The sequence below is a fragment of the Diplodia seriata genome (assembly GCF_021436955.1).
Source record: "Diplodia seriata strain FDS-637 chromosome Unknown scaffold_5, whole genome shotgun sequence".
NCBI classification, from domain to species: domain Eukaryota; kingdom Fungi; phylum Ascomycota; class Dothideomycetes; order Botryosphaeriales; family Botryosphaeriaceae; genus Diplodia; species Diplodia seriata.
Genome location: NW_027117312.1, coordinates 1400930 through 1425224, shown reverse-complemented (window position 1 = coordinate 1425224; position 24295 = coordinate 1400930). Strand labels below are relative to the sequence as shown.

Below are 24295 nucleotides of genomic sequence, written 5' to 3'. Positions count from 1 at the left end.
GAGCTATCTGTTTTTTTTATACCCCAGCTGTTATTAGTCTATCATGTTCTCCTAATTGGTTACCTGTTGATCTCTCTTTCATTTGCTTGCCTCAAACTCTTTGGGGCATATGGAGATGGTGGTGGACAGGATAACGCCCTTTGTAGGCAAGCATTGGGGAATTGATGTACCGTTGATGAACATGATTGGCATGCCGACAGGAATCCCTGGTTCCTGAGGCCACGGGCGGCTTGTTTGCTTCTTGTTCGACCAGCCTTAGTGTAGTTTGGCAGCAGGCGGTGATATTACCCACCACCTGCGACACCATGAGATGAAGCACTTACATTCCTCTTCCGCCTTTCAACATGCTCCAATATCGTGAGCTCATTGTGATTGTGAAACGCCTTTTGTCGTTGTAGTTTCCAGTCCAAATGTGTGGGAACACTGGCCATTGTAGATTCGTGTACCCAACCTTGAGTTCAACTCCCGCATAGGTACCGGCTGGGTGGCTCGAATGAAGCTGAAGCACTTTAGCCTAACGAATGTCACAACTTTATCCTGGGCAAAGAAAACACGCTTCTTCCATACCCACACGCACTACTCGTGTGATGCCAATGAGAATAGATATTGGATTCCACTCAAAACTGCCAAGGCGAGGCAATATCTGCATGTTCCAACATTTCGTTGAACCGTCTTTTCAACCACAACCGTATATCCCACAAGGAACGACTTGGTGGCTATTCGCTCGATATTGCGTGGAACGGGAAGCCGGGAGACTTCATGCATTCCGAACTCAACCTGTGATTTCCATTCTTCTCTGCAGGTAGAAGAATGTTACTGTGCAAACGCAGTTTGTGCTCCTCGGCTCATATTGTCGATGAATGCGGTAGAAAGCCAACGAAAGAGCTGAGTAACCGACAACAAGGGAGAAGACCAGTGCAAAAGGCAATGGATGGGAGGATGTGATGTCTTGAGCGTATCCGATGAAGCTGTGAGATATCCATTTGTGACCGTCAAAACTGCAACCGAGCCCCGTCCCCATGAACAGCTGGCTGCCATCTGATACCGCCAATATATTGGCAACACGCGTACACGTTAGAACAGCATGACGCATCGGTGATGTGCACAAGCGGGGGTATCCGGTGAGCCCAGACTCACTGGGCTCAGATGCGTACCAGCAAATCGATTATGCAGCCTCCGTTGCGTGGTATAGTAGCACCTTGACAAAACCAAGCCCCCCAAGCCAAAGGAAGACAAAGGTGCTATGTTGAGAGATCGTCTGGGGGCCGTTGTGGAGTTCAGATACCAGTTCTGAAATATTTGACCATCCTTTGGTCATCATCCGGTCCAGAAGTAGAGCTGTGGTGGATTCTCAACAGCTCCCGGCTGCTCGGGAGATTTTTTGTCTGATAGAGATGAGTTCACCCACTGCGCGTTTCCGGATGGGCTCTCCTCAGAATCCCATCGGAGTGTCCCGATTGAGTTCTGTCTGCAGCGCTGGACTCGTTTACCACGGTCCACCGCAATGCGATACCCAGAGGCTGAGAGATGGATCCAAAGCAGCAGTCTAAGCCAGGGTTCCCGGTCTCAGCGCACACGTCGGGCCAGTGGAAAGAACTAGAGGTCGACCAGGCCGTATTCAACGGCAAGATTCCGGCTCATGACAACTTCGAAAGGCGGGTTTTCTGCTGATGCTACAAGAAAGCGCGTCTTGTGCGGCTGCCGTGATCGCCCAGTGCCCCATTGCAGCATGACGTGGCCTTTGATCTTCAGGTCTTCGCCTCTGAATTGCACAGACGTAGGGTCCTTCTCTGACTGTTGTAACTCCAGCCCAAAATGGTCGGTGACTAGCTTCGCGGAGACAATGTTGGTTGTGGGATTATCTTCTGGCGTCCACAACACGGCCAATCTGGACTTTGTCTTTGCCGAGTTTCCTCGTAGGTAGACGTATATGGGAAGCACTGGCTCGTCGTCGGACTTCAACTGTGTTCTGGTCAGGAAATGGATCTGATGGACGCAAGATGGGGAGCCGCGCAGACGGACACGACAAACAGCGAGATTCACCTTTGGCTGTGGGCGATAGCGTTCGAAAGGCAGACAGAAATACATGGCGCGGACTCTCAGAGCAACAGTGAAGAATCATACGAGAGATAGCAGACAGTTTTGCCATGCGATATTGAGCTGACGAGAATCGACCGACTGACGGAGTGGCGAACGTTGCCGGTAGATGAGGCAACCGAGGAGGCTTCTGCTGCCTTAATGCAAGGCGGACAGGTCAGCGTGCAGGTCAGCTACCACCCCATGTCGCGACCCGATGCTACGGCCCGCCAATCAAGCATGCAGACGCTAAGCACTATTTGCGCGCTACCCCCGACCCCTGCAATGTCCCGCCTTCCCGTCCTATCACCTGTAACCTTCTGCATCACTGCGCAGCCGTCTCGCTCCTTGGCGGCTATGCAGTAGGACAGTTCCGGACAATCGTGCAATTCGACGCGTTCCCATCACAACATTCAGGCAACGTGGTGGGGCTTAGCACGGTCAAAGCTACATATCCCTCTATCTTTTCATGAGCAACGCAAAAACCCTTGAGCATAGGTCGTCCGCTGCATATCCCAAGCCACGCAACAACGCGTGTGCCTAACAAAGTACTCCGACGTGTGCGACCTCGTCTATTGTTGATACAGGTATATGTAGCGTTTTCTGTCAGCTCTATACATGCTTTGCCCTTCGCCATCTCCGGACATCATCGCATTCTCATCTGCCTATACCACATATAATCTCGCTTTTCCTCCTTGGGGGCTTCAACTGGCTGCTCGCCCTGGTGATCTTGTGCAAATCTGGCACTTTCTCTCTCTGCCTTGCTGACCGTGCCCGCGCGCAGTACTTGCAAGCGAAGGCCACAGGAGCGCTGCATGCTGCGGGGCGTCGAAGCAGCTCTGCACCGCCTGGCGTCTGCCTGGGGAGATAGTTATGCTGGCCCGCATCGAGGCTGTGTGTTACGCATGGCTCCCTACCTATTTCCATTGAAAAGTCTGGCCTTGTCCACAGCAGAGGACCAGCTTCATCCAGCCTTAACTTTCATATATGGTCTATCCCATTTGGCGCCCTCATGAGCCAAGCTTCCAGTATTCCCCTGCAAAACTGCTCAAGCAGCACGGCGACGTCACCGACCGCCAATCAACATGGCGCGGCTGTACAGCAAACGGACCAGCAGCAAATTTCAGCTGCTGGACTGCCTCCAGGCTACCCCAAATTAGCCGAGCGGATGGGGCTCGTACCGGAGACTGCTGTGTTCCGACGCTTCGGCTTCCTGAACCAATTAAACCTGCTGTACCTGCAGGCGGAACTGATGGACATCGAAGACAGACTGAAGGACATGCAGAAGGCGGACAGCAGCAAAACCGGGTGCGAGAGATTCTACGCCACAGACTGGTTCTACCTGAAGGACGGCGACAGCCTGCAGCTGAGGCTCGTCCAGGAAGCCCGGGAGAAGCTGGAAAGATACAGTAAGCAGCACACGCTCGGAGAAATCAGGTAGAGCTGACCGTTTCGCGACTAGATACGGCGCTGATACAGCAGGCCCAAATCCTTCCCATGGAGCCGCCCGGCAAGTACGACTTGGAATACATCCAGAAGTTCCTCGCCTCTCGGCACATGGGACCATGGGCGCTGGATGGCCTCGACGCTGAGGTGTGGGGCACCACCAAGAAGCCCAAAGCCTACGAACCCGACATCATCGCGCTCCTGCCCCGCAAGAAGGAGGACATGTTCTCCAACCTCGTCACCACCGACGGCATGTCTAAATGGTTCAAGTGGGGCCTCGACCGCTTCCGTAGGCCGTCCCCCGTCCACGGCCTCGTCGCTTACGAGGAGAGCACGCTGCTGCGGCTCACGTATCTGTTCTCGACGGCGTTGGCGTCCTTGCTTCCGATTGCGTCCATCGTGATTCTGTACTTCGTACACTCGATGAAGGCACGGCTGGGCATCATCGCGCTCTTTAACGTTCTGACGTCTTGTTGTCTTGCGTTCTTTACTACCGCGAAAAGGACTGACATTTTTGCCGTCGCCGCGGCTTTCTCGGCTGTTCAGGTTGTGTTTGTGCAGGGAGAGGGCAACGCCGTTGTTGTTTGTCAATGAAGAATGGGAGGAATCTGTTCTCGGTCAATGCCAAATTTATCTTCATTGGATATGCCACTGTCGGGACAAACATTGACTCACAGAAGCGTCTCCACCCGAATTCACACAACCGTTCGTGATGAAATTCTATTTTCGGATACCAACCTCAACATTTTCAGAAGAAACCCCCAAAGAGCCAGAGAATATGAAAGATGAGACCCAAAGTCTAGCCCAAAGTAACCCCTGACACCGTGCCAAAATCCAACAGACTTTTTTTCTTTTCTTTTTTTCATCAAGAAAAGCCGTGTCATCATGATCAAGCAAAAATCACCACCGTCTATCCCCCAAAAAAACAGCCCCATATACCAAGCGCTCCTCTAGTCCCAGAATATGCCGTTCAATGTACCCAAGAATCATCCACATGAAGCCCCACGCCCAACCCCCTCACTCATCATCATCATCATAATCCTCCTCCCCAATCTCCTCCGCCGCACTCGCATACTCCGTCTCATCCCCATCCCTGCCCGCGCCGCCTCCCCCGTCCCCCCCATCGTCCACCACGACACCCCTCCCAAACCTCCTCTCGCCATCCCGCCCCTTCTTCGACGCGCCCCTCTCCGTCGCCCAGCCCGTCGCCACCATCGCCACGCCCCCACCGGCCGGCATCTTGATCTTCCTCGGCTTGAGGTTCGCCCACATGTCCAACACGACCAGCCGGCCGCCTCTGACGACGCTGGACGCCTTTTGCCAGCACAGCTCCCAGCCGGCCATGTGGAAGGCGAAGGCGCTGCTGACGGGCAGCCCGCGGCGGCGCTTGTACCGCCACTTGGCGCCGCACACGTGGTACAGGGCGCTGGCGCGCAGCAGCTCCCACTCGGACGGCACGGTGGGGACGACGGCGGTGGTGGTGATGTTGTTGGCGACGATGATGGCGTCGTCGCGCTCGATCTTGGCGTCGTGCTTGCGTTGCCAGCGCCGGATCACGGGGTGCTGGGAGGCGAGCTGCGGGCGGTAGGCGCGGAAGCGCGGGTGGCAGACGTCGACGGCTTTGTTGTACTGGTCCGGGTCGTTGAGGTCCTCGTTGATGCCGATGTTGTTGTTGTTGCTGTGGCCGTTGCCGTTGCCGTCGTGGTCGGCTTTGGCGTCGACGTCGGCGGCCATGAGGCCCGCCGCGCCGAACTTGTTCTTGTGCCGGTTGACCTCGACGTTCCACACGTCGCCGAGCTGCTTCATCTCGGCCGCGAGGAGCGCCAGCTCCTCGGCCATTACGGCGTCGTCGGTCTCGGCCGCCTCGCGCTGCTCGTCGAGGAAGAGATGCTCGAGCGCCGGGTCGACGTCGACGTCTCCAGCGGCGGCGCGCCACGCCTGGAAGCAGTCCTCCAGCCGCCGCAGCGTCTCGTGCGTGTGCGGCTCGATGGTCTCGAAGTACAGCTGGTCGAGGATGCTGTCCTTTTTGAACGCCGGGGAGGCGGCGGCCGTCGACTGTTTCTTGCCCGATTTCTTCTTCTTGGCCTTGTTGAGCTTCTTCTCGTCGCGGTCCTGCTCGCGGGCCTGCTCGTACGCCGGTATTGGCAGGTCCTTCGGGATGCCGAACTTCGCTTTGAACGCGTCGAAGGCGGCCTGGTCGAACTCGTAGCCGTTCTTTGAGTAGTCCACGAGCAGGTCGTGGAGGTCGGCAAGGGCCTCGGCCTTGTCCGACACGAGGTTGTTGTCGGTGTAGTACACCTTCTCGTGCAGCTTGGTCGCCACGCCGAGGAGGCTGGGCTTGCAACGGAACCGGAAGCTCTCGCGCATGAACTTTCCGATGGACCGCGGACGCTTCATCTCCTCCAGCGTCCTTCTGTCGACCTTGATGCCATAACGCTCCGGGACGGGATCGTCCAGCGGCGGCGGCGCGTTCTTGAACGGCGCAACGAGGTCGGGCTCCCAGCACACCCAGAACGTGTCGCCGTCGTAGTCACCGCCCTGCAGCTTGCCGGCGAGCGGGAAGCTGCCGCGCGTCGGGAAGACGACGACGTCCTTGAGGTGCGAGAGCTCGAGCTTGAAGCACGCTCGCACCTTTTGGATATCGGATCGCCTCAGCGCCGGGTTGCGGGCTACTATGACTTCGCGGTTGGACAGGAAGCTCAGGCACTCGCCGGAAGCCTCGTCGATGAAGCTTTTGGTGAACTGGACGTGTATCTCGCCGGGGGCGAGAATGCCGGAGGGGTCTGCTACTCCTTTGATGTACGTGCAACGCGGAAGTGGGACGCGGACGTTTTGTCGCAACAGCCGCAGGCTCCTGGCTACGAGCCGTTGCGTCACATTGGCCAAGTATTCGCAGGATGTCTCGAACCCGGATTCGAGGAGCAAGATTACCTTTTCCTGCAGCTGGAGAGGCAACCCACCTTGCCAAGACAATACGTCCTCTCGCGCCCGTTCTTCGGCCAGCGAATTCTGCTCATTGACCCATTTCCTGAGGTGGACTGGATTCTTGGTTGCTTCGAGCAGGCTGTATCGCTCCTTGTTGAGATGGTCCTCGAAAATCCTTCTCAGCGATTCAACCGGCACCCCGCGGTCGTGCAGGATCGGAAAGAACGACAGGTAAACACTTGAAGGTTCAGCCGTTCCCGTGGTAGAATGCAGATCGAAAGTGAATCTGAGCGGGTCATAATCACTATCGGTATCATCCTCGTGCGGTTCGAACTTGACCTGGCTGTCCGAGACCTCAATCCACGTCTTGCAATGGAACGCCTCCGTCGTGTCAGGCGATGCGCTCAGCATCCACATTCCTTTGGCGCCGCCAATACGACCCTGGAATGTACTTGGGATAGGCCCGTCCTTGTTGATGTTCTTCCACAGAAGCCGCGCAGCCCCGACCGAAATTCTGGAGCAGCCATCATTCATGACACGGCTCGTTTGCTCATCCACCGGCCAGGATACTGTCGTGTCGTTGAACTCACGAGCTTCGTGCTCATTGTTCGCCTTGATATCCCCCACAAATCGAACTTGGCTTGGCTTGAACTCCAGGGCTGGGAGTGTTGTCGTGAGACCAAGACTTATTCTGGCGAAGGCCTTGAGGTATCGTTGGTTGGCGTTCTTGTCCAGAGGCATGAACCAGTTCACCAGGTCGTAGACGGACATTGTCCGCCGGGTACCGGATCTGATTTTCCCTGTCTCTTTTGTTGAATCGATATCATTCCCGCTGGTCGCGAAAAGAATTACTCGATAAGCCCTCCCTTCATCCTGCGCACGGCCTTTGAACTTCTTTTTCTCCTTGATCGGCTCCACGTGGAGCGTCTCCCATTTTCTGCCCAGGAGTCTTTTTCCTTTGGCGCCCAGCCACTCTTGGAACCTCTCCTCAATGGCTGCCAACTGTCCTTTTAGGTGTTCTGGCAACCTATCTCCCCGAAACTCTGGCGTCTCGAGGTATAAGAAGCGATCGCCCCCAAAGGCTCGCTGAAAGCGGCAAGAGGCTTCTTCGAGTTGAAGAGGTTGGAGTCGAAGCTTGAAGATCGGCCCGTGGTTGTTATTGTTATCGGTGAAGGACAGTTTTGCCTTGAGAGTGATGTTCTCAAAAGCCTTGACGGTGCTGCCCTCAACGATTACCCCGGCATTGTTCCAAGCCTTCTCTGAGCTCCGCGCCATCTTTCCAAAGCTGTCAGCAAGGGCATCATGGTGCCGAAAATAATCCCACAAACACGAGTACTCGTTCCATTCCTCGTTGTGGTTTCGTGGAAGCAGTATGTCAGGCTGGATTCCTGCCTCGAGAGCAACACGCAAGAACTCCCAGCGGTATTTGAACTCCATCTTCATCAATTTTGCACCGATTTCGGGGACAAACAGGCCCTCTCTCGGCAAGGCCTTCGATTGATGGTGTTCTTGCGGTTTGGCCGAGCTGATGATATCCGCCGACGATGGCATAGATGCATACGTGGATTTCTCAATGAGCTTTTCAAGGGGATCGCCCCGAACAAAACGCGCCTCATTTGTTGGCTCGTTTATTGTCTCATCAGTCGGCTCATTTATCGTCTCAACAGTCGGCTCGTTTGCTGTCTCAACAGTCGGCTCATTTGCTGTCTCCTTCGCTAGCTCCAATTGCGACGGCCAGCTGATATCGGTATCAAGGGAGTAGTTCCCCGAACTGGGAAACTCTTGCTGAACTTTGTCCGGCTGGGGTGGGTGCTCTATCTCTGGCAAGGCTGGATATGCGTTTTCTGGCTGGGACAAGGCTTCCTTCTCGGGCTGGGAGGCGTCCACGGTCGTGGCAAACGACGTGTTCGCCGTCTTGTCCCCGTCGCGTGACCAGATCGAGTCTGTCCTGGACAAACCCGACCTTGTTGATGCGAATGACGTGGTTGAGTCATTCCTTGACATGGTTGCCGAGATGGTCCTGGACGATGATGACCTTGATGACTCCGCTTGCCTTCTCAGGGCCGGTGGATCTGGAATCGCAAAGGAGCCCTCTGATTTCTAGTTGCCGTCTGAGAAAGACTTTTGTTGCTTCGGGGACCGCTCGCTCTCCGTTGATGTGTCCGAGCGCCTCTTTCCCCGGCGTGTAGGTCTGGCGCCATGTTCGCCGTGACTGAAGAGTTCTTTCTTCCGTGTACTCGCTCCCAGCGAAGGTGACGGTGGTGCTTCACCTGGCTCCTCATCCTCGACGGCAGGTGGGGTGTTCGGTTGAGTTTGTGCGAACAGATCGTCCAGAGATGGATCGCTTGCAACGTATGAGGGTAAATTTTCATCCACAACTCGAGGCTTAGCATGGAGCTCTGTTGACGCGTTTGAGACGTTAGCCTACCGTTGAGGCAGCATTCCCGCAGTGGCTTCCATTTATCCAGAAATTCCAGCAACTGCAGATCAATTCTCTGCAGAGATGGGTGGCAGAAGTGAGAGAAAACAAATGAGACGGTAACGTACGAGGACGATTGAAAACGGATGAAGGTGAATGGCGGACATCAGGCCGCGGGGACGGAGCCACCTGCTCCAGCCTATCTTGGAAAGGCGTGCGGCTGACAGGGTCTTTGGCAAGAGCTCGCTTCAACCCTTCATCAAGAAGGTGATGCAAGTAGGGGAGGCGATCCTTGGCATGTTTTCCCCGTGCTTTGGCTTGGAATTCCTCGAGTACTCTGTCCAGCAGCTCGGAATCTTTAAAGTACAGTCTCCGGAGGACTTGGTAGCACCGGTACTGGGGGCGCGCTTCTCTCTTAGCGGCGCTGTGTTGCGGCGACCACGTTTGCTCGCGAGTAGTGAGACCGAGTCGCCAGTTCTGCTCGATGTTTTCCAGAATCGAATTGATCTGGTCATGGGCCTTCCCGCTTCTAGGCGTATGGGGTGAGGCGGTCTCTGAGCGCACGACGGCCCGGGCAGTCCGGGGCTGGTACATCGTCTTTGGAGAGTTGGTGCGTGTAGTCGAAGGCTAAGGTGTATTGAACTGCACAGGAAGGGACGCGTGGTGCGGGTGACGCGGGAACAGAAGCACGCAGCGTAAAAGACAGAAGACGATTGACCGGGTGACAAAGAGGGGGAGGACGCCCGCGTCGAGACGAGAGGCTGGGGGCGGCGGCAGCAGCTGGACGATGATAAGGCGACAAGGCAGCCCAGTCGAACGGCGGCGGCGCGGGGCGTGGCCCTTGGCGCGCACGCGGCTCGGCTCGCAAAACGCCAAGTCACGTGGAGCCCGCCTTGGACCCCTACCCGCCCGGCCGCTACTCGCCGCTCCTGTGCGTCTGCAACTGCCCGGAGTCATGCAACTGCTTCCCCGCCGCCTCGGCCGCCCACATCCCCCGTGTCCGCCCCCTCATTTCTGCAAGACATCCATCACGGACTTCACAATCGGCAAGGGTGCTGGCATTGTAGGACCATGCAAGGAACCGTTTTCGCCTGTTGCATGCAGCCCCCCGTCACATTGGCAGTCAGATCCCTGGTTTTGCTTCCCGATTGGCTGTTGTTTACATGATTCGATTTTTTGGGGCAGATGCGCCGCGAGGGATATTCATCATGCATTTGACTCGTGAAAACCAATAAGAAATCCAGCTGCCCTCTACTACCCGGCCCAAAGGCGCCGTTTACACCTTCATCTCGGTGAGGCCGTGCTTCCAGATGGTGACGTACGGGGTGACACCGTCCTCACGGTAGTTGAGGAGGACAACCCTGGAGAAAGAGCGTTAATCGACACATGCGCCACGCAGAGCCGGGTGAATTGCGACTTACATTCCATCGGGATCCATCGACTCGCCAATGAGGAACTCGTAGTCCTTGAAGTTGGCGATGACCTTCTTGGCGAAGGTGGACGCCTTGGTCTCGAAGTCCTTGACCTCCTCATCGCTGGCACCCTTAGCCTTGAGCGCCTCCTTGACCTTCTTCATGTAGCCTGGAGCACCAGTCAGACGCGTGCCTGCGCACCAAATCACGCCGGAAAAACATACCCTTGAGGTAGGTGAGGTAGGACTTCTTGTCGAAGGAGGTCTCGTTGAGACGGAAAGAGTGGACGACGTCGAGGACGGTCTGGGCCGACTCGTCGACATCATCACCACCCTCCTCAGCAGAGGGGTTGGCACCAATGTCTGTCCAGGCCGTCAGCAGTCGTCCGGCAGGCTGCAAGTCCCTGTGTACTGACCGATGTTGTCATTGCCGACGGTGATCTTCTTGCAGTCGGCCTCGTAGACGGTGCCGTCAACCTCCTTCAGGTCGTAGGAGTCGGAGATGAGCTCGTCATCGGTGAGGATGTCCTGGCTGGGGCGTCAGCTGGCCTTGATCTGAGCATCTCGCGGTTGTCTTGTCTGGTCATTCGAGGCGGCGCATCGCTCGCAGCACATGGGGCCACGATCGCGATACCCCGCACACGGCCCTCTCAGGCGGCCAGACAAGGAGGCGGGTCGCGCGCACCTTGTAAATGATCATTTTGGCGGTTGGTGGCGGTGGATGAAGCTGGGGAGAGGGCGCGAGGAGCAGGCGGCGAGGAGTGTGTGGCGGTCTAATTCGCGATGATTGACGGGCGGAGAAGATTTGGCTGGATGGTGGGGTTTGGTTTTTCCTTCAGCGGCCCCGAGCGGCGCTAAGCCCCGAACCGGGTTGGGCGCTAGGGCTAGAGCTCGGCGTCGCGCAATCTCCGTTTTCGCCACAGGGCAGGAGCGATGCGCCGCCAGCTCGCCGCCGAGCCGTAGTGGCCTGCAGAACGGGTGACAGCGTACGACGAGACCTAATACCAGGCGCCTCCTGTCTGCTCACTCTCTCTCCTGCACCCGACCCTCCTTCCGCCTTATTGCTTCGAGCCTCGCGCAGCTCCCCAGGCCTCTTGCCTTCCGCCGGTACCCGAATTCCGCCTTGTCCGCGACCGAAAACGCTGGGGCCCCTAGACACCGCCGGCGCCGCGCTGGTAGCTTTCTTACGCCGCGCTCATCCGCTCTCCTCTTCCTCACCACCATCGCCACCTCTGCCACTCCCTACGCCATGGAGAATGCGACGATAGCCAGCGGGCTGCCCCCGCTGCCCGATTACACCCTCTACCCGCTCCCGCCCCTCGTCCCTGGCATTCCGGACAAGTACCTCACGCTGGCCCTGCCCATCATTGCCTACTGGAGCGTCTCCATGATCTTCCACTTCATTGATCTCTGGGACCTGTTTCCGCAACACCGCCTGCATACCCCGGTCGAGCTCACCCAGCGGAACCACGTCTCACGTTACGAGGTCTTCCGTGACGTCGTCCTTCAGCACTTCATCCAGACCGTTGCCGGGGCCGCGCTCGCGTGGTCCGATCCGGAACCGACTTTCGGGCAGGAGGACTACGATGTCGCCGTGTGGGCACAGAGGATCAGGTTCGCCGAGAGGGCAATTCCCTACCTGCTCGGTGCAATTGGCTTCAACGCTCCCGCGTTTGCCAAGGACCTCTCGGAGTCTCGCCCCATGCTTGCCGGCGCTCTTGCTGGCGGAAGGTACCCCTGGTTGACTCAAGAGATTGTCTCCGGTGACCAGCTCCTTACCGCTCCCGCATTTGCCTCTTGGGAGCTCTCCCTCGCCAAGTTTGTCTACTGGATCGGCATTCCAGCCATTCAGTTCCTCGTGGCTGTTTTGATTGTGGATACCTGGCAGTACTTCTGGCACCGGGCGATGCACCTCAACAAGTGGTTGTACAGTAAGTCTGGCCCAATGACGTTATTCAGCCCCAGCTAATTCGGAAAACAGCGACCTTCCACTCCCGCCACCACCGTTTATACGTCCCCTATGCTTACGGCGCGCTTTACAATCACCCTGTGGAGGGCTTCCTCCTTGACACTCTTGGTGCCGGAATTGCTTACCTGGTGACGGGTATGAGCATTCGCCAGTCCATGTGGTTCTTCACCGGCTCTACCATCAAGACTGTCGATGATCACTGCGGCTACGCGTTCCCCCTGGATCCGCTCCAGTTCATCACCTCCAACAATGCCTTGTACCACGACATCCACCACCAAAGCTGGGGCATTAAGACCAATTTCTCGCAGCCCTTCTTCACCTTCTGGGATAAGCTTCTGGGAACCATGTGGACTGGCGGCGACGTCAAACACAAGTACGAGCGCGCCCGCAAGGCCGCCGAGAAGAAGGCAGACATCAACGTGTTGAAGCCGCAATTCCTGCCCCCTGCGCTGAAGCCCGACAACGCCTCCACCTCGGAACCCGCGTCTGAGGTCGAGAGCGTCAAGGAGCAGCCGCAGCCGGCCCTCAGGCGAAGCCCACGGAAGAAGGACCCCAGCGCTTCCCAGCAAACCGCAAACCTGAAGGGTCTTAGGGACCGCGTCAACAGCAACCTGCAGGGCAAGGGCCCTAACGTTCTCGGTGTCGAGAGCAGCCACTAGGGTGGATTTCGATATCTCAGAGCCCAGGGCGACATGAATTAGCTGCATAATGTCTATTTAGTCGGCTGTCCTCTTGGTTGGTTAGGCTATTCTCGCAACGACTTTGCTCTTCTGCTCACCTTTTTCAACCTGTATAATTGCAGCCTTTCATGTCTGGAGAGGCTTTGCCGTGTTTTTTCGCAGCGATTGGGGGGAGGCGTACAACTGAATGGTTTTTGGTGTTTCTTTCCAATTCCCCCTCTGGCAGCTGGGGCGTCTTTCGTGTTCTCTAGAGCTTCCTTAAATGTATCACTTACGCTCGCTCCAGGTTTGGTCTACCATTGAGAATATGTGCTGAATGAATGGAAGGGCGAAATAGGATATAAACACACACGCCCAAAATCATGAAGTGCTTCATAGCACGAAGGATATGCACACATTGACGTGTTGTTGATGTAAAGGCTCCAACAACTTTTGGGTTTCAACTAAGACAAAGGTATGGCTTTTGATTCTTATATGTTAGCGCCTCGGGGCACAGCAGGTGACAGAAAGGTCGAGCCCTTAGGTCTCCACTGAAGACGCTACATGCGTAGTTGAAGCCAATATCCGGAGGAGAACTTTCGATACTGATTGTATACAGTCATCGTTCGTCCACTTGACACTCTTATCCCGTTTGGTTCATAACAAGGTCCGTGATAAGTCTCGATGATTTGCATATGCTTACGTCATCTGCTTACTGGCTGCTCCACATGCAGGTTGTGCTGCATGCAGTTGTGGCGTGTTCCACCGACGGAGATAAGAACATTGTTAGAACAGAGCCGAGGCGTACAAAATCGAGCTTCCTCCAATTCCTGACAAATTTTTGCATTGGCTCGTTTTTACTTCAGATTCTCGTCAATTCCTCGATCTCACCATCTCACGACTGATACGCCATTACTCCATTATGGCTGAAGTGTCCGGGAGCCAGGAGCATGCATCAAACATTGATGCTGAGCATCGGAGCCGACCGGCCGTGGTAGAACTCATTTTCCAGGGAGAGACTTATTCTTTGCCCTGGAACATTTGCAAGACCTGGCCGGTAAGTCTATTATCTGTCACTGTAGCAGATTGATCGGCTAAATTGGTTTAGGGCATCGAACGGTTGATAGCCTCTGCGCATAGGAGAGAGGCTGAACGGAAGCAAAGTACGGCCGGAGGGTTGAGTCCTACGTCGGTCGATCAACCTGCCCTAAAATACGACTTGGTGGATTCTGATGGAGGCATAATAATGCCGGAAGTCTGGGAAGACACGGTTTCTCCCGGCATAACCGTAACCGTGCGACTGTGGAGTGACCTCGAGAACGACCGTTCATCATTAAAAGAGCACTTGGAGGGTAATGACCCCTCTGTCAGAAATGAAGATTTGGAAGATTTACTGGAGCCCGCTCCGCCTGCCGGCGAATCCGATTGTCCCCACGACTTCGTTGAAGAATGGGTCAGCGATGTCTCTAAGCGGGACTATTACGAGACGCCGAAACCGCAAACATCATCGTACATGGACACGTACACGTCAACCTCGAGCACACCATTCATTCGACTGGATAACCCTACAAACTTCCACCCTTTTCAAGTCCCGCGGGGAACCAATGGGAAGAAACTCTCGTTCGACGTTGAGATCGCAGCTGGCATTGAGACACAGGGCCTCAAAACTCCCAAGCTACATTGGCCTCAGAATCACTTCAGTGTTTCAGCCTTGAATACTACGAGTCTGGAAAGATTAGATGTGCATGCAGCCAGGGTATCTGGCGACAGCGGGTCATCCCTGGAACTACTGTCAATGCCTGGGCCGCAAAGAGACGAAAAGGAAGATTGCCCAGAATGGCGCTGGCTGTGAGAACCGAAAGTCTTTCCCTGTCTTACCCATGGACTAACTGACGTCCGGGCAGTCATATTCAGCGGGAGTGCACGGACTTCGATACACTCAAGGCAGGGAATACCTATACCAAAATGTAATCAAGTATACACTAACAGCGTCCAAGGCCTTTGCACTGAATACCCCAGAGTTGAAGGAAAGCATGATCAAGGTTATCCACGACCTGTTGGAAAAGGTGGAACAAAAGAACTTCGTTAACGGGAGATTCGTGGAACCAGCCACAGTCATTCGCGCCGATGGCCCAATCTCTGGAGACGAATCGGGGAAAGAAACAGCCGGCTTTGCAATATTTCTCTGCTTTCCGTACCTGGAGGCTTCTGAGCAGGAACGGAAGAGGAGTGTCGAAAATAGATCATCCGATCTGCACCCATCAAGAACTTTGCTTCAATCCTTCTACCCATGGGAGTCAACTCGCGAGCGAGATCGTGAGCAGGCTCTGCCGAAATACCACGGCGGATATTTCTCCGGCCAAGCTGTCCACGTGCCGCATCTATGGGCCATACAAATCAACGAAGGTTAGTTTTCGACCTTGTATAATCAATTGTAGCTAATACTTGAAGTAAGATGCACTAATAACCTGTGGTAAGATGACTAAAGATAGCCTGTGTGGGCCTTCCGTACACTCTAAAAGCATTGTTCCTTCATTCCATATCACAGATCAGCAGGGGCAACCGTTCTTGTTGGACTTTGGAGAGTACGAGACGCTTTTGGTAAGCTCATTTCTGAGGGACCTTTTTAGGGAACTGCAACCGCTTGCCGCTCCTGGCTCGTATGATAACATCACCTGTGACAGGAAATCGAAGACGCATTGCTCCAACATCTAGGGCCTGCCAAGTTGGAAACGGCTGAGGACTACTATCCTGAAGTGTTCAAGATGTTTTCTTCCAATAAGCCACAGATCCATAGGCTTGAGCTAAAGTCAACAAATAAACCCCCAATGGCTACAGGCGAAAAAATCCCGCACGACTCCACAACATTTGGGCAAGCTGTCCATTTGTCGATCGTTGACGAGAAGCTCTCACCAGAACCTTCCAAACTCGGGTCACGGCCATTCTTCACGTGGGATCGTGACGAAGATGACGAGAGCAAGACCATCATTCCAGAAGGGTGCATCACTGACAACCTGCAACTCAACGAAGCCGAAATGGTAGAAAGGCTGAACCGACATGACGCTGAAAGTTCGGTGTTCTTTCTCAAAGAATCCGCCAGCTTCGAGCAACTCGAGTTTTTCAATGCCGAGTTTGGTGGTGAACATTTCTACCAACGCATGCGGTCCAAACAAGGGGACCAAATCCAAGATATCCTTGCATTTTCAGAGTCGGCTGCGGAACGAGCTTCAAATTCGGCACATCAGCGGCTGCCAATATCAGAAGCCTCCTCTTGGTCTGCTATCTGCTTCTCGGCGCAGAAAGATTTGATCATGTCGAAGCAGAATCAGCTTTTGGCCGGACTTCAGCAATACACTGTGGCTTTACAAGGGCTCTTGGAAACCTTCGCCCCAAAAGCTTTCATATCGAAATCCGAGGTGTTTGGGAAAGTTTTTGGTGAAACATATCACCTGGCAGATGTAAGTTCAAGACGAAATTTGTGTAGTACCACTTCTAATCAAACCATTGTAGGTAGTCCTGAAGTCGCAAGTGGACTTTCCAACCGAACCGCAAGGCAAGTGGGTCATTCTGGCGGACTGCTCCACAATGGAAGCGTTGATGCAACTCCCCAAGGAGAAGAAGCCTCCGAGACGTCACAGTCGTTTCCAAATTTGCCGAAGCTCGGTGGAGTACGAAGAAGCAGACAAGGCCATTGAGCATTTGAAGAACAGACACTTTCCAAGATCGAACCCGATTCGCCTCCCGCTAATGGACACAATGCAGACCTCAGCGGAGCTGGCGTACTATGTCTCGAACACATGCCTAACCCCTGTCCATGACAGACTCGACCGCTTCAATGGTCTCATCGGAGCTTGTCTGGAGACAGTCGAAAAGTTAAGGTTGTTTGCGGAATCGATACATGTCAAGGTCTCTCAACGCAACGGTGGCAGATCACCCCATGCGAAACTTTCGGACTCTTTTTTCCTTTGCTTCGAAGTCATCATGGCGTTTGTCTTTGCTGCGCAGAAGGCAGCACAGCACATTGAGTCAATGTATGCGAATGGGAAGCTTGGCAACAGCGACGTAGAATTTGCACAGCTTCGAACTCGCCTCTCAGTCATGGAAATGTTCGGACGCGCTGCTCAGGATGATTTGTCAGAAGCACAAGAAATCTTTACGGAACGTTTGATCCCGAGACCGATGGCAGGCCTAAGCAAGCACATTGCCTTTGGTCCGAGCTTACTCGTTGCATGGATAATGCGCAGCCTGGTGGTACGAGATTTGAGCCCAAAGACCCCAAATACCCGCGCTACAGTGCTTTACACTGAATGCTTCCAAAAACTTGTAAGTCAGGCCCCGCTCGCGGTAAGTTCCCCGGCTGATGGCACTGATACAGCGTTACGAAACCAACCATCATCCGCGGAAACGCTTGCTGCGGGACATAAATCTTTTGGAAGAGGAGCTGAATGCCATTTTGCGGGTGGTCGACTGGCAAAGAGAAGCGATCCAAAGCTTCATGGCCGTGTTGGACCACCGGTCTTATCAGAAAGCCAACGGAAAACGCCAGGCACGCTACGCAGTCGAACAGAACGTCCTGATCAGCGCTTTGAGACCACTTGCAACATATGTCTCCGAGTACAGATACCTGGCCGGACTCTGCCCCTCGCTCTCCAAAAAGACAAAGCAAAGCACCGAGATCAACGAAGAAGATCACGGGAAAGCGATTCTGGTCTTCACAATCGTCACCGCCATCTTCCTGCCACTCTCCTTCGTCACGAGCTTCCTCGGGATGAATACTACAGACATACGGGACACGGGATACGACCAATCGCTGTTCTGGATAATCTCGCTACCGCTCACGGTCACCATCATGGCCTTGATCCTAGGCATAGCATACAACGGCGACGACCTGCGAGCCATGCTGTCCGATTTCCGTCGGACCGGTAGACTCACCCAAGGCGGCACGAGATACAAGGACGAACTCATCCAGGTCGGGAACAGGAGGGTTGCGAGCAGCAGCACCAACCCCTTTTCCGGCAACAGCGGGCAAGGCGACAAGTCCTTCGCGGGAGGGACCGAGTTCGAGTCCCCTTTCGTCGCAGAACAGAATCCATTCTCATCGACAGGCTCCCTGAACCGTCCACGCGGCCAGCATCGCTCACGTCAGCAACCCCCCCACCGGCCTACCTACGTCAAAGTCCACAGAGACCACATCGCGATCGAAACATTGACCTACTATAACCTTCCATGGGAATGGGATCAGGTAAGCCGTTGCAGCCTCAAATCGACACGGCGGGGCCGGGCCGCGCGTTGTCGTCGGCCACGCCGAACTTTGATTGCCCACATACACTGACATGTTTCCAAACAGACCGATCCGGACTACATCATAATCCTCCGCGAAATGGACGCGAGAGAGACGGACATCCTTTTCGAGCACACGCGACGCGTCCGCTCAAACAAGAAGACAAAAGGCACGCCTGCTCGGTTCTTCGGCAAACCGTGACCTCAACCGTAAACCAGCACGCAAGGGGAATGGACCGAGCAAACCAAACCCTTCAGGTCCGTTGGGGGCCATTGGTCGTATCGGGAGAAAGGGATTAAACTGTCGTGGTTCACCCGACAGCCACGACGTGGCCGGGAAGATTAAGAGTATTGGATACCACGGCAGGCCATGGAATCAGCTTTTAGGTAGAAGCTACATGTACCTATCATGCAGGCTAATAGCAAACGCAAGTATCACAGCACGACATGCTTTGACTTCCCGTGCCAAATTACTTGGAGTGCGGCTGCTATGACCAGGGAAGACGTCGGATTGCAAATGCGATTTGAAAGCCAAGAAGCGGCTCTGCGACGCTTGACAGGACCATTCTACAGACCGACGCGACAGGCTGCAAAAAGGAAAAGAGCACGGCATGGGAGAGACGTTGGAAACGGGCATTTGTCGGGCAAAAAGAAATGCAAAACGTACAACAGCCGGGATTCCCCAATGGTCACCCACTTGAGTACTAATCGGCCGGTTCGCAGCTTGAGTACGGCTGAGCGGACGGGAAGCCCTGTATTCTGCGACCTATGGTCGTACATGACAGAAGAAGTTGTTGAATTAGGTTATGACTGCAAGTAAACGGGTTGTTGACTGCGTGTCGACTGGAATTCTGCTTTCTCTACCTTCTCCTGTCCCATCCTGGTGTTCCTACCATTATATATACCTGAATTTCCTTCCCGTTTCTGAAATCGATCAGCCAAGCGGGGACATGAATTCGACGTTTTCCTGGCGCCAAGAACACCAAGAGCTCGTCCTACCGCACTGATAAGTTGGTGACGTCATTTTCCACCCACGTCACGAATTTGCCGTAGTGGAGATTTTGAAAGTCGTACAGACGTATGCATGATGCTTCTTCCAATATAAAATCGGAACGCGACGGTGGCACAGTCACACAGTGGAAGCTATGTTGACAGGCTGTCTTATTTCCTTCACAATATGGCCGAGTCATCCGAAAGTTTCCTCCAATACCATGAGCCGAGTATTGTTCAGCTGCTTATCCTTGTTACCTTCTTCTTCTTCCTTTCCTTGGCGGAGTGGGTGTCTTCGAAGATGATCCGAGCAGGTATTATCGGCCAAATCGCCGTTGGAATTATTTGCGGCCGGTCCTTGATCTTGGTATGCTCTTGGCCACAGCTGCCGGGACAACAACGTGAACGGTATTCGGCCTGTCCAGCCGCTTGTCGCTAGGTATCGGGATCTCGGCACTGTGAGAACCGCATACGCGCCTGCCAAGCCCAACCAAGCGGCTGGGTGCATGCGCTTTCCTCCAGACATTGACCGGCATGTGCTCGTCCTCAAGCTGACTCTTAAAGCCGCGCCCCTCCTCTGTGCTTCCACTCATCAAGTTCTTTTCCTCCCCGCTTTCGGCTTGCCTTCCGAGAATCCTGCTCCCTCCATTCCGTCCTCTGAACTCGGTGTCATGGCGAAGAGTGAATCCGAAGCTGCCTTCGCTGGGCATGTGTCCGGCCAGGCAAACAAACCTTTGTCTCGTCCAGCCCATGCTTTGTCTCACGCGGCCGTCACTGCCGAAATTGGTGCTGATTCCAACGACGGTCTCACCGCCGCCGAAGCCCAGAAGCGCGTTGGGGAGCACGGCCGCAATGAGCTTGGTGACGCCGAAGGCGTTGCGCCGGGGAAGATCCTTCTCCGGCAGATCGCAAATGCAATGACTCTAGTTATGCGCACCACTTCTTGAAGTCCCCAGAAGAATACACGGCTGATCCAACTCCTAAGGTGCTCATTCTCGCGATGGCTGTCAGCTTTGCCATCCAATCATGGATTGAGGGCGGCGTTATAGCTGCCATTATCATCCTCAACATCGTCGTAGGTTTCCTGCAGGAGTTTCAGGCCGAGAAGACTATGGACTCGCTCAGGTCACTCAGCTCGCCCACGGCCAACACCGTGCGCGACGGTAAGAACCTTACTGTTCCGACTGCTGAGATTGTGCCCGGTGACATGGTCGAGATGAAGACCGGCGACACTGTTCCCGCCGATGTTCGGTAAGTCCTCGTCGTTCTTCAGTCTCGCCGGAGCAGTTTGTTGACACACCCGTAGACTTGTCGAGGCTGTCAATTTTGAAACGGATGAAGCTCTCCTGACCGGGGAGTCTCTACCTGTCCGCAAGGATGCCGATGCCACCTTTGGTGATGATACTGGACCGGGCGACCGCCTGAACGTGGCATTTGGCTCTTCTACTGTTACAAAAGGTAGAGCTAGAGGCATTGTCTTCGCCACCGGCATGTATACGGAAATTGGATCCATCGCTGCTGCATTGAGGGCCAAGGGCTCCAAGCGCCGCCCTGTCAAGCGGAACTCGAAGGGAAAGGCGGGGCCTCATCGTTATGCTCAAGCTTACGCCATGTCCGGTTTCGATGCGCTAGGGAGGTTCCTCGGTGTTAACGTTGGCACCCCGCTGCAGAAGAAACTCTCCTGGCTTGCCGTCCTTCTCTTCGGCATTGCCGTCGTCTGCGCCATCATTGTTCTTGCCGCAAATGAGTTTAGCAATGAGAAGGAAGTCATTATTTATGCGGTGGCTACCGGCCTCAGCATGATCCCTGCCTCCCTTATCGTCGTCCTGACCATCACCATGGCCGCTGGTACCAAAAGAATGGTGGAGAGAAACGTAATTGTCCGGAACCTCAAGTCGCTCGAGGCCCTCGGAGCTGTGACAGGTACGTGAGCATTTGGCGCTCGTCCATGGCTACAAACTGACACATTGTAGACATCTGCTCGGACAAGACAGGTACACTAACCCAGGGGAAAATGGTTGCAAAAAAGGCCTGGATTCCTTCCAGAGGCACCTACTCCGTTGGCGACTCAAATGAACCGTACAATCCGACACTTGGCGATCTGTTCTTTGATGCTGATCAGCCTCGGAACATGAAGTTCGGAAGCAATGACCAGAGGAAAGGAAAGGCTGCTGAACCTACAGAATTTCTGGAAAACAACCAGCCCCTACAGGACTATCTAACGGTCGCATCATTGGCCAATCTCGCAACTGTCCACGAAAGCCACCCAGGTGAGTGGAATGCCCGAGGAGACCCGACTGAGATTGCCATCCAAGTGTTCGTCTCTCGTTTCGACTGGAACCGGCAACGTTTCACCGACGGCGACGCTCCCACATGGAAACAGCTTGCTGAGTTCCCATTCGACTCCACCGTTAAGAAGATGTCGGTCATTTTCGAAGAGGTCAAAGAAGGAAAAAGGCACGTTTTCACGAAGGGGGCTGTTGAGCGTATCATCGACAGCTGCACATCCATCTCTTTGGATGGACTTCAGACCATCCCAGTCGTGCCTGAGGTTCGTGACGATATTCTGGCGAACATGGAAGCACTGGCCTCCCTTGGGCTTCGCGTTCTGGCTTTCGCTTCTAGGGACTTCACGTTGAATGTTAAAAAGGACGAAGAGCTCAACCGCAACGAAATCGAGACGGATCTGACTTTTCGTGGACTGGTCGGTATGTGAAAAGCGGATCCTAGTGTGCGCTGCAAGACATGCTTACCATCGATAGGTATTTACGACCCACCGCGTCCGGAGTCCGCGCCCTCGGTGAAAGAATGTCAGGATGCCGGTATCGAAGTTCATATGTTGACCGGTGACCATCCCGGGACCGCGTCAGCGATCGCTTCCGAGGTTGGCATATTGCCACCTCGTATGCATGAATTCAGCAAGGAAATGACAGATGCCATGGTCATGACAGCTGGTCGGTTCGATAAGCTTTCTGACGCGGAGATTGATGATCTTCCGGTTCTTCCTTTGGTCATTGCACGTTGTTCTCCCACTACCAAAGTCCGAATGATCGAGGCGCTTCACCGTAGAAAGAGGTTTGCTGCCATGGTAAGCAAGAGAAAGCATCATTTTCATATGGTTACAAGGTTGCTGATGCATTTCCAGACGGGGGACGGTGTGAACGACTCTCCGAGCCTAAAGCGAGCTGACGTTGGCATTGCCATGGGCCAGGCTGGATCTGATGTCGCAAAAGACGCTTCGGATATTGTTCTCACAGACGACAACTTCGCTTCGATCCTGAACGCCATCGAGGAGGGTCGACGCATGTTCGACAACATCCAAAAATTCATTCTGCACTTGTTGGCAGAGAATATCGCTCAAGCCACTGTCCTTCTTGTTGGACTTGCCTTCAAGGATGATCAAGGCCTTTCCATCTTTCCACTTGCTCCTGTTGAGATCATGTGGGTCATCATGATCACGTCCGGCATGCCCGACATGGGTCTCGGTTTCGAAGTCGCTGCTCCGGACATCATGAAGAGGCCGCCTCAGAGCCTGAAGCGTGGCGTTTTTACCATCGAAGTCATGGTAGACATGGTTGTCTACGGCCTTTGGATATCCGCCCTTTGCCTTGGAGCTTTCTCGCTCGTGCTCTTTGGCTTCGGTGACGGCAACCTTGGCCAGAATTGCAATGCCTCTTACCGCAATGCCGCCGGCGAACCGGTCTGCGATACCGTCTTCCGCGCCCGCGCAACGGCCTTTGCTTGCCTGACATGGTTTGCGCTTTTCCTGGCGTGGGAGATGGTTGACATGCGCCGCAGTTTCTTCCGCATGCAAACCAATAGCGACAGATACTTTACTCAGTGGGTTTACGATGTCTGGCGCAACAAATTCCTTTTCTGGGCCATCATAGCTGGCTTCGTCACTATATTCCCCACTCTTTACATACCCGTCATCAAACATGATGTCTTCCGCCACGAAAGCATTTCCTGGGAGTGGGTAATTGTCTTCATAGCCGCTGGGCTCTTCTTCGCCGGCGTGGAGGCATGGAAGTGGGCGAAACGCGTCTTCTACAGACTTGGAGCCGCAAAGGCGAGTAAGCAGAGAACATCACCATCCCGACTCACGACGCGAGTAGACGAAGACTCAAGAGCGAAGGTCTTTGGAAACTCCAGATCTCTCCTTGAGAAGGCGAAATCAGGGGAAAGTTCTGGCGAAAAGGCTTGACAATCTGGGTTTTTTCTCAACAACATTCCTCGCAACAAGTCACTCGCTTTGAGCCATTTCATAGATAGCACCACGTAGCCAGATAGTCAAAAGGGTATGAGAGGCCCCTCTCTTATCCGCTTGCCTTACTAGGCCACACGAGATGCAACGCGTCTTTTCACCTCCAGTGCAACAGCTGATCGCCCCTCGCCCGACCGGTCTCGAAATCTTGGCCAGCACCGGTACAGACGGAACAGACATGTGCAACGCGAGGGCACGAGATGCTCTGTGGGAAAGTAGGAGCCTATTCCCGTCGACCTTCAATTGTATCGAAATAGGGGTGGCGGTGACAAGTAGAAATCCCGTATCTGGTCAGAGCTGTTGAGCACCGACAACTCTGTTGGTCGATCCAGTCCCAATCCAACCTATCGGCTGCAGTTGTCCAGCTCAGCCGAATTTTCTCGAACGACTCCCTGCACACATACCATCGCACGGACCGAGCATGGGCAGGCTGCAGTTTGTTTTCTGGAGAAATGCTTCTATCTAATTTTTTTTAGCGTGGCCCACTACAAATGCGACATTCAACGCTTGTATATCCTTACCACAACCTTGCGGCGATCAGAGTATTCGGGGAAACGAGGATAAAGATGATTATCCCCGAAGGAACGACGGAACAACAGGTAACATCGACACGCCACCGACGGTTTCTCGTTCAAGGTCACACTAAGCACAATGGATAGTGGCTCGTATTGCTGTGCCCCGTTGTGGCACTGCATGTAAACCGTAAGTCCGGAGCGAGGCCTTTGCGTTCCGGAAGTAGTAATGGTCATGTGGGGGCCTTACAACCTACGGGCCGAGCAAATACGAGCGGGCCGGGCCAGTCTTGCCAGCGCGCTCCAATGTTTCCGATGATCTGCGGTGCCCACGGGCCCAAATG

At 54.5% G+C, this 24295-nt stretch overlaps 5 protein-coding genes across 5 annotated transcripts; 3 read left to right on the top strand and 2 right to left on the bottom strand.

Annotated features, from left to right (window-relative positions):
* Window positions 1-3244: 3244 nt before the first annotated feature.
* SLS55_005426 (uncharacterized protein) lies at window positions 3245-4116 on the top strand (the record flags this gene model as incomplete). Its single annotated transcript, XM_066776876.1, has 2 exons — window positions 3245-3485; window positions 3539-4116. The coding sequence occupies 2 exons, from the start codon at window positions 3245-3247 to the stop codon at window positions 4114-4116; spliced, it is 819 nt and encodes a 272-aa protein (XP_066632718.1).
* A 423-nt stretch (window positions 4117-4539) lies between these two features.
* On the bottom strand, window positions 4540-7691 carry SLS55_005425 (uncharacterized protein; the record flags this gene model as incomplete). Its single annotated transcript, XM_066776875.1, is given in 2 exon segments — window positions 4540-7666; window positions 7684-7691. The coding sequence occupies 2 exon segments, from the start codon at window positions 7689-7691 to the stop codon at window positions 4540-4542; spliced, it is 3135 nt and encodes a 1044-aa protein (XP_066632717.1).
* Window positions 7692-10142: 2451 nt separating this feature from the next.
* Window positions 10143-10977, bottom strand: SLS55_005424 (uncharacterized protein; the record flags this gene model as incomplete). Its single annotated transcript, XM_066776874.1, has 5 exons — window positions 10143-10227; window positions 10288-10447; window positions 10503-10640; window positions 10694-10805; window positions 10963-10977. The coding sequence occupies 5 exons, from the start codon at window positions 10975-10977 to the stop codon at window positions 10143-10145; spliced, it is 510 nt and encodes a 169-aa protein (XP_066632716.1).
* Window positions 10978-11526: 549 nt separating this feature from the next.
* On the top strand, window positions 11527-12905 carry SUR2 (Sphingolipid C4-hydroxylase sur2; the record flags this gene model as incomplete). Its single annotated transcript, XM_066776873.1, has 2 exons — window positions 11527-12208; window positions 12259-12905. 2 exons carry the CDS (start codon window positions 11527-11529, stop codon window positions 12903-12905), a joined length of 1329 nt encoding a protein of 442 aa, XP_066632715.1.
* A 2033-nt stretch (window positions 12906-14938) lies between these two features.
* On the top strand, window positions 14939-23379 carry ENA2 (P-type ATPase; the record flags this gene model as incomplete). Its single annotated transcript, XM_066776872.1, has 12 exons — window positions 14939-15311; window positions 15361-15378; window positions 15454-15506; window positions 15590-16363; window positions 16416-17249; window positions 17281-18147; window positions 18253-18383; window positions 19561-20036; window positions 20132-20426; window positions 20482-21098; window positions 21149-21883; window positions 21938-23379. 12 exons carry the CDS (start codon window positions 14939-14941, stop codon window positions 23377-23379), a joined length of 6615 nt encoding a protein of 2204 aa, XP_066632714.1.
* Between the last annotated feature and the right edge of the window lie 916 nt (window positions 23380-24295).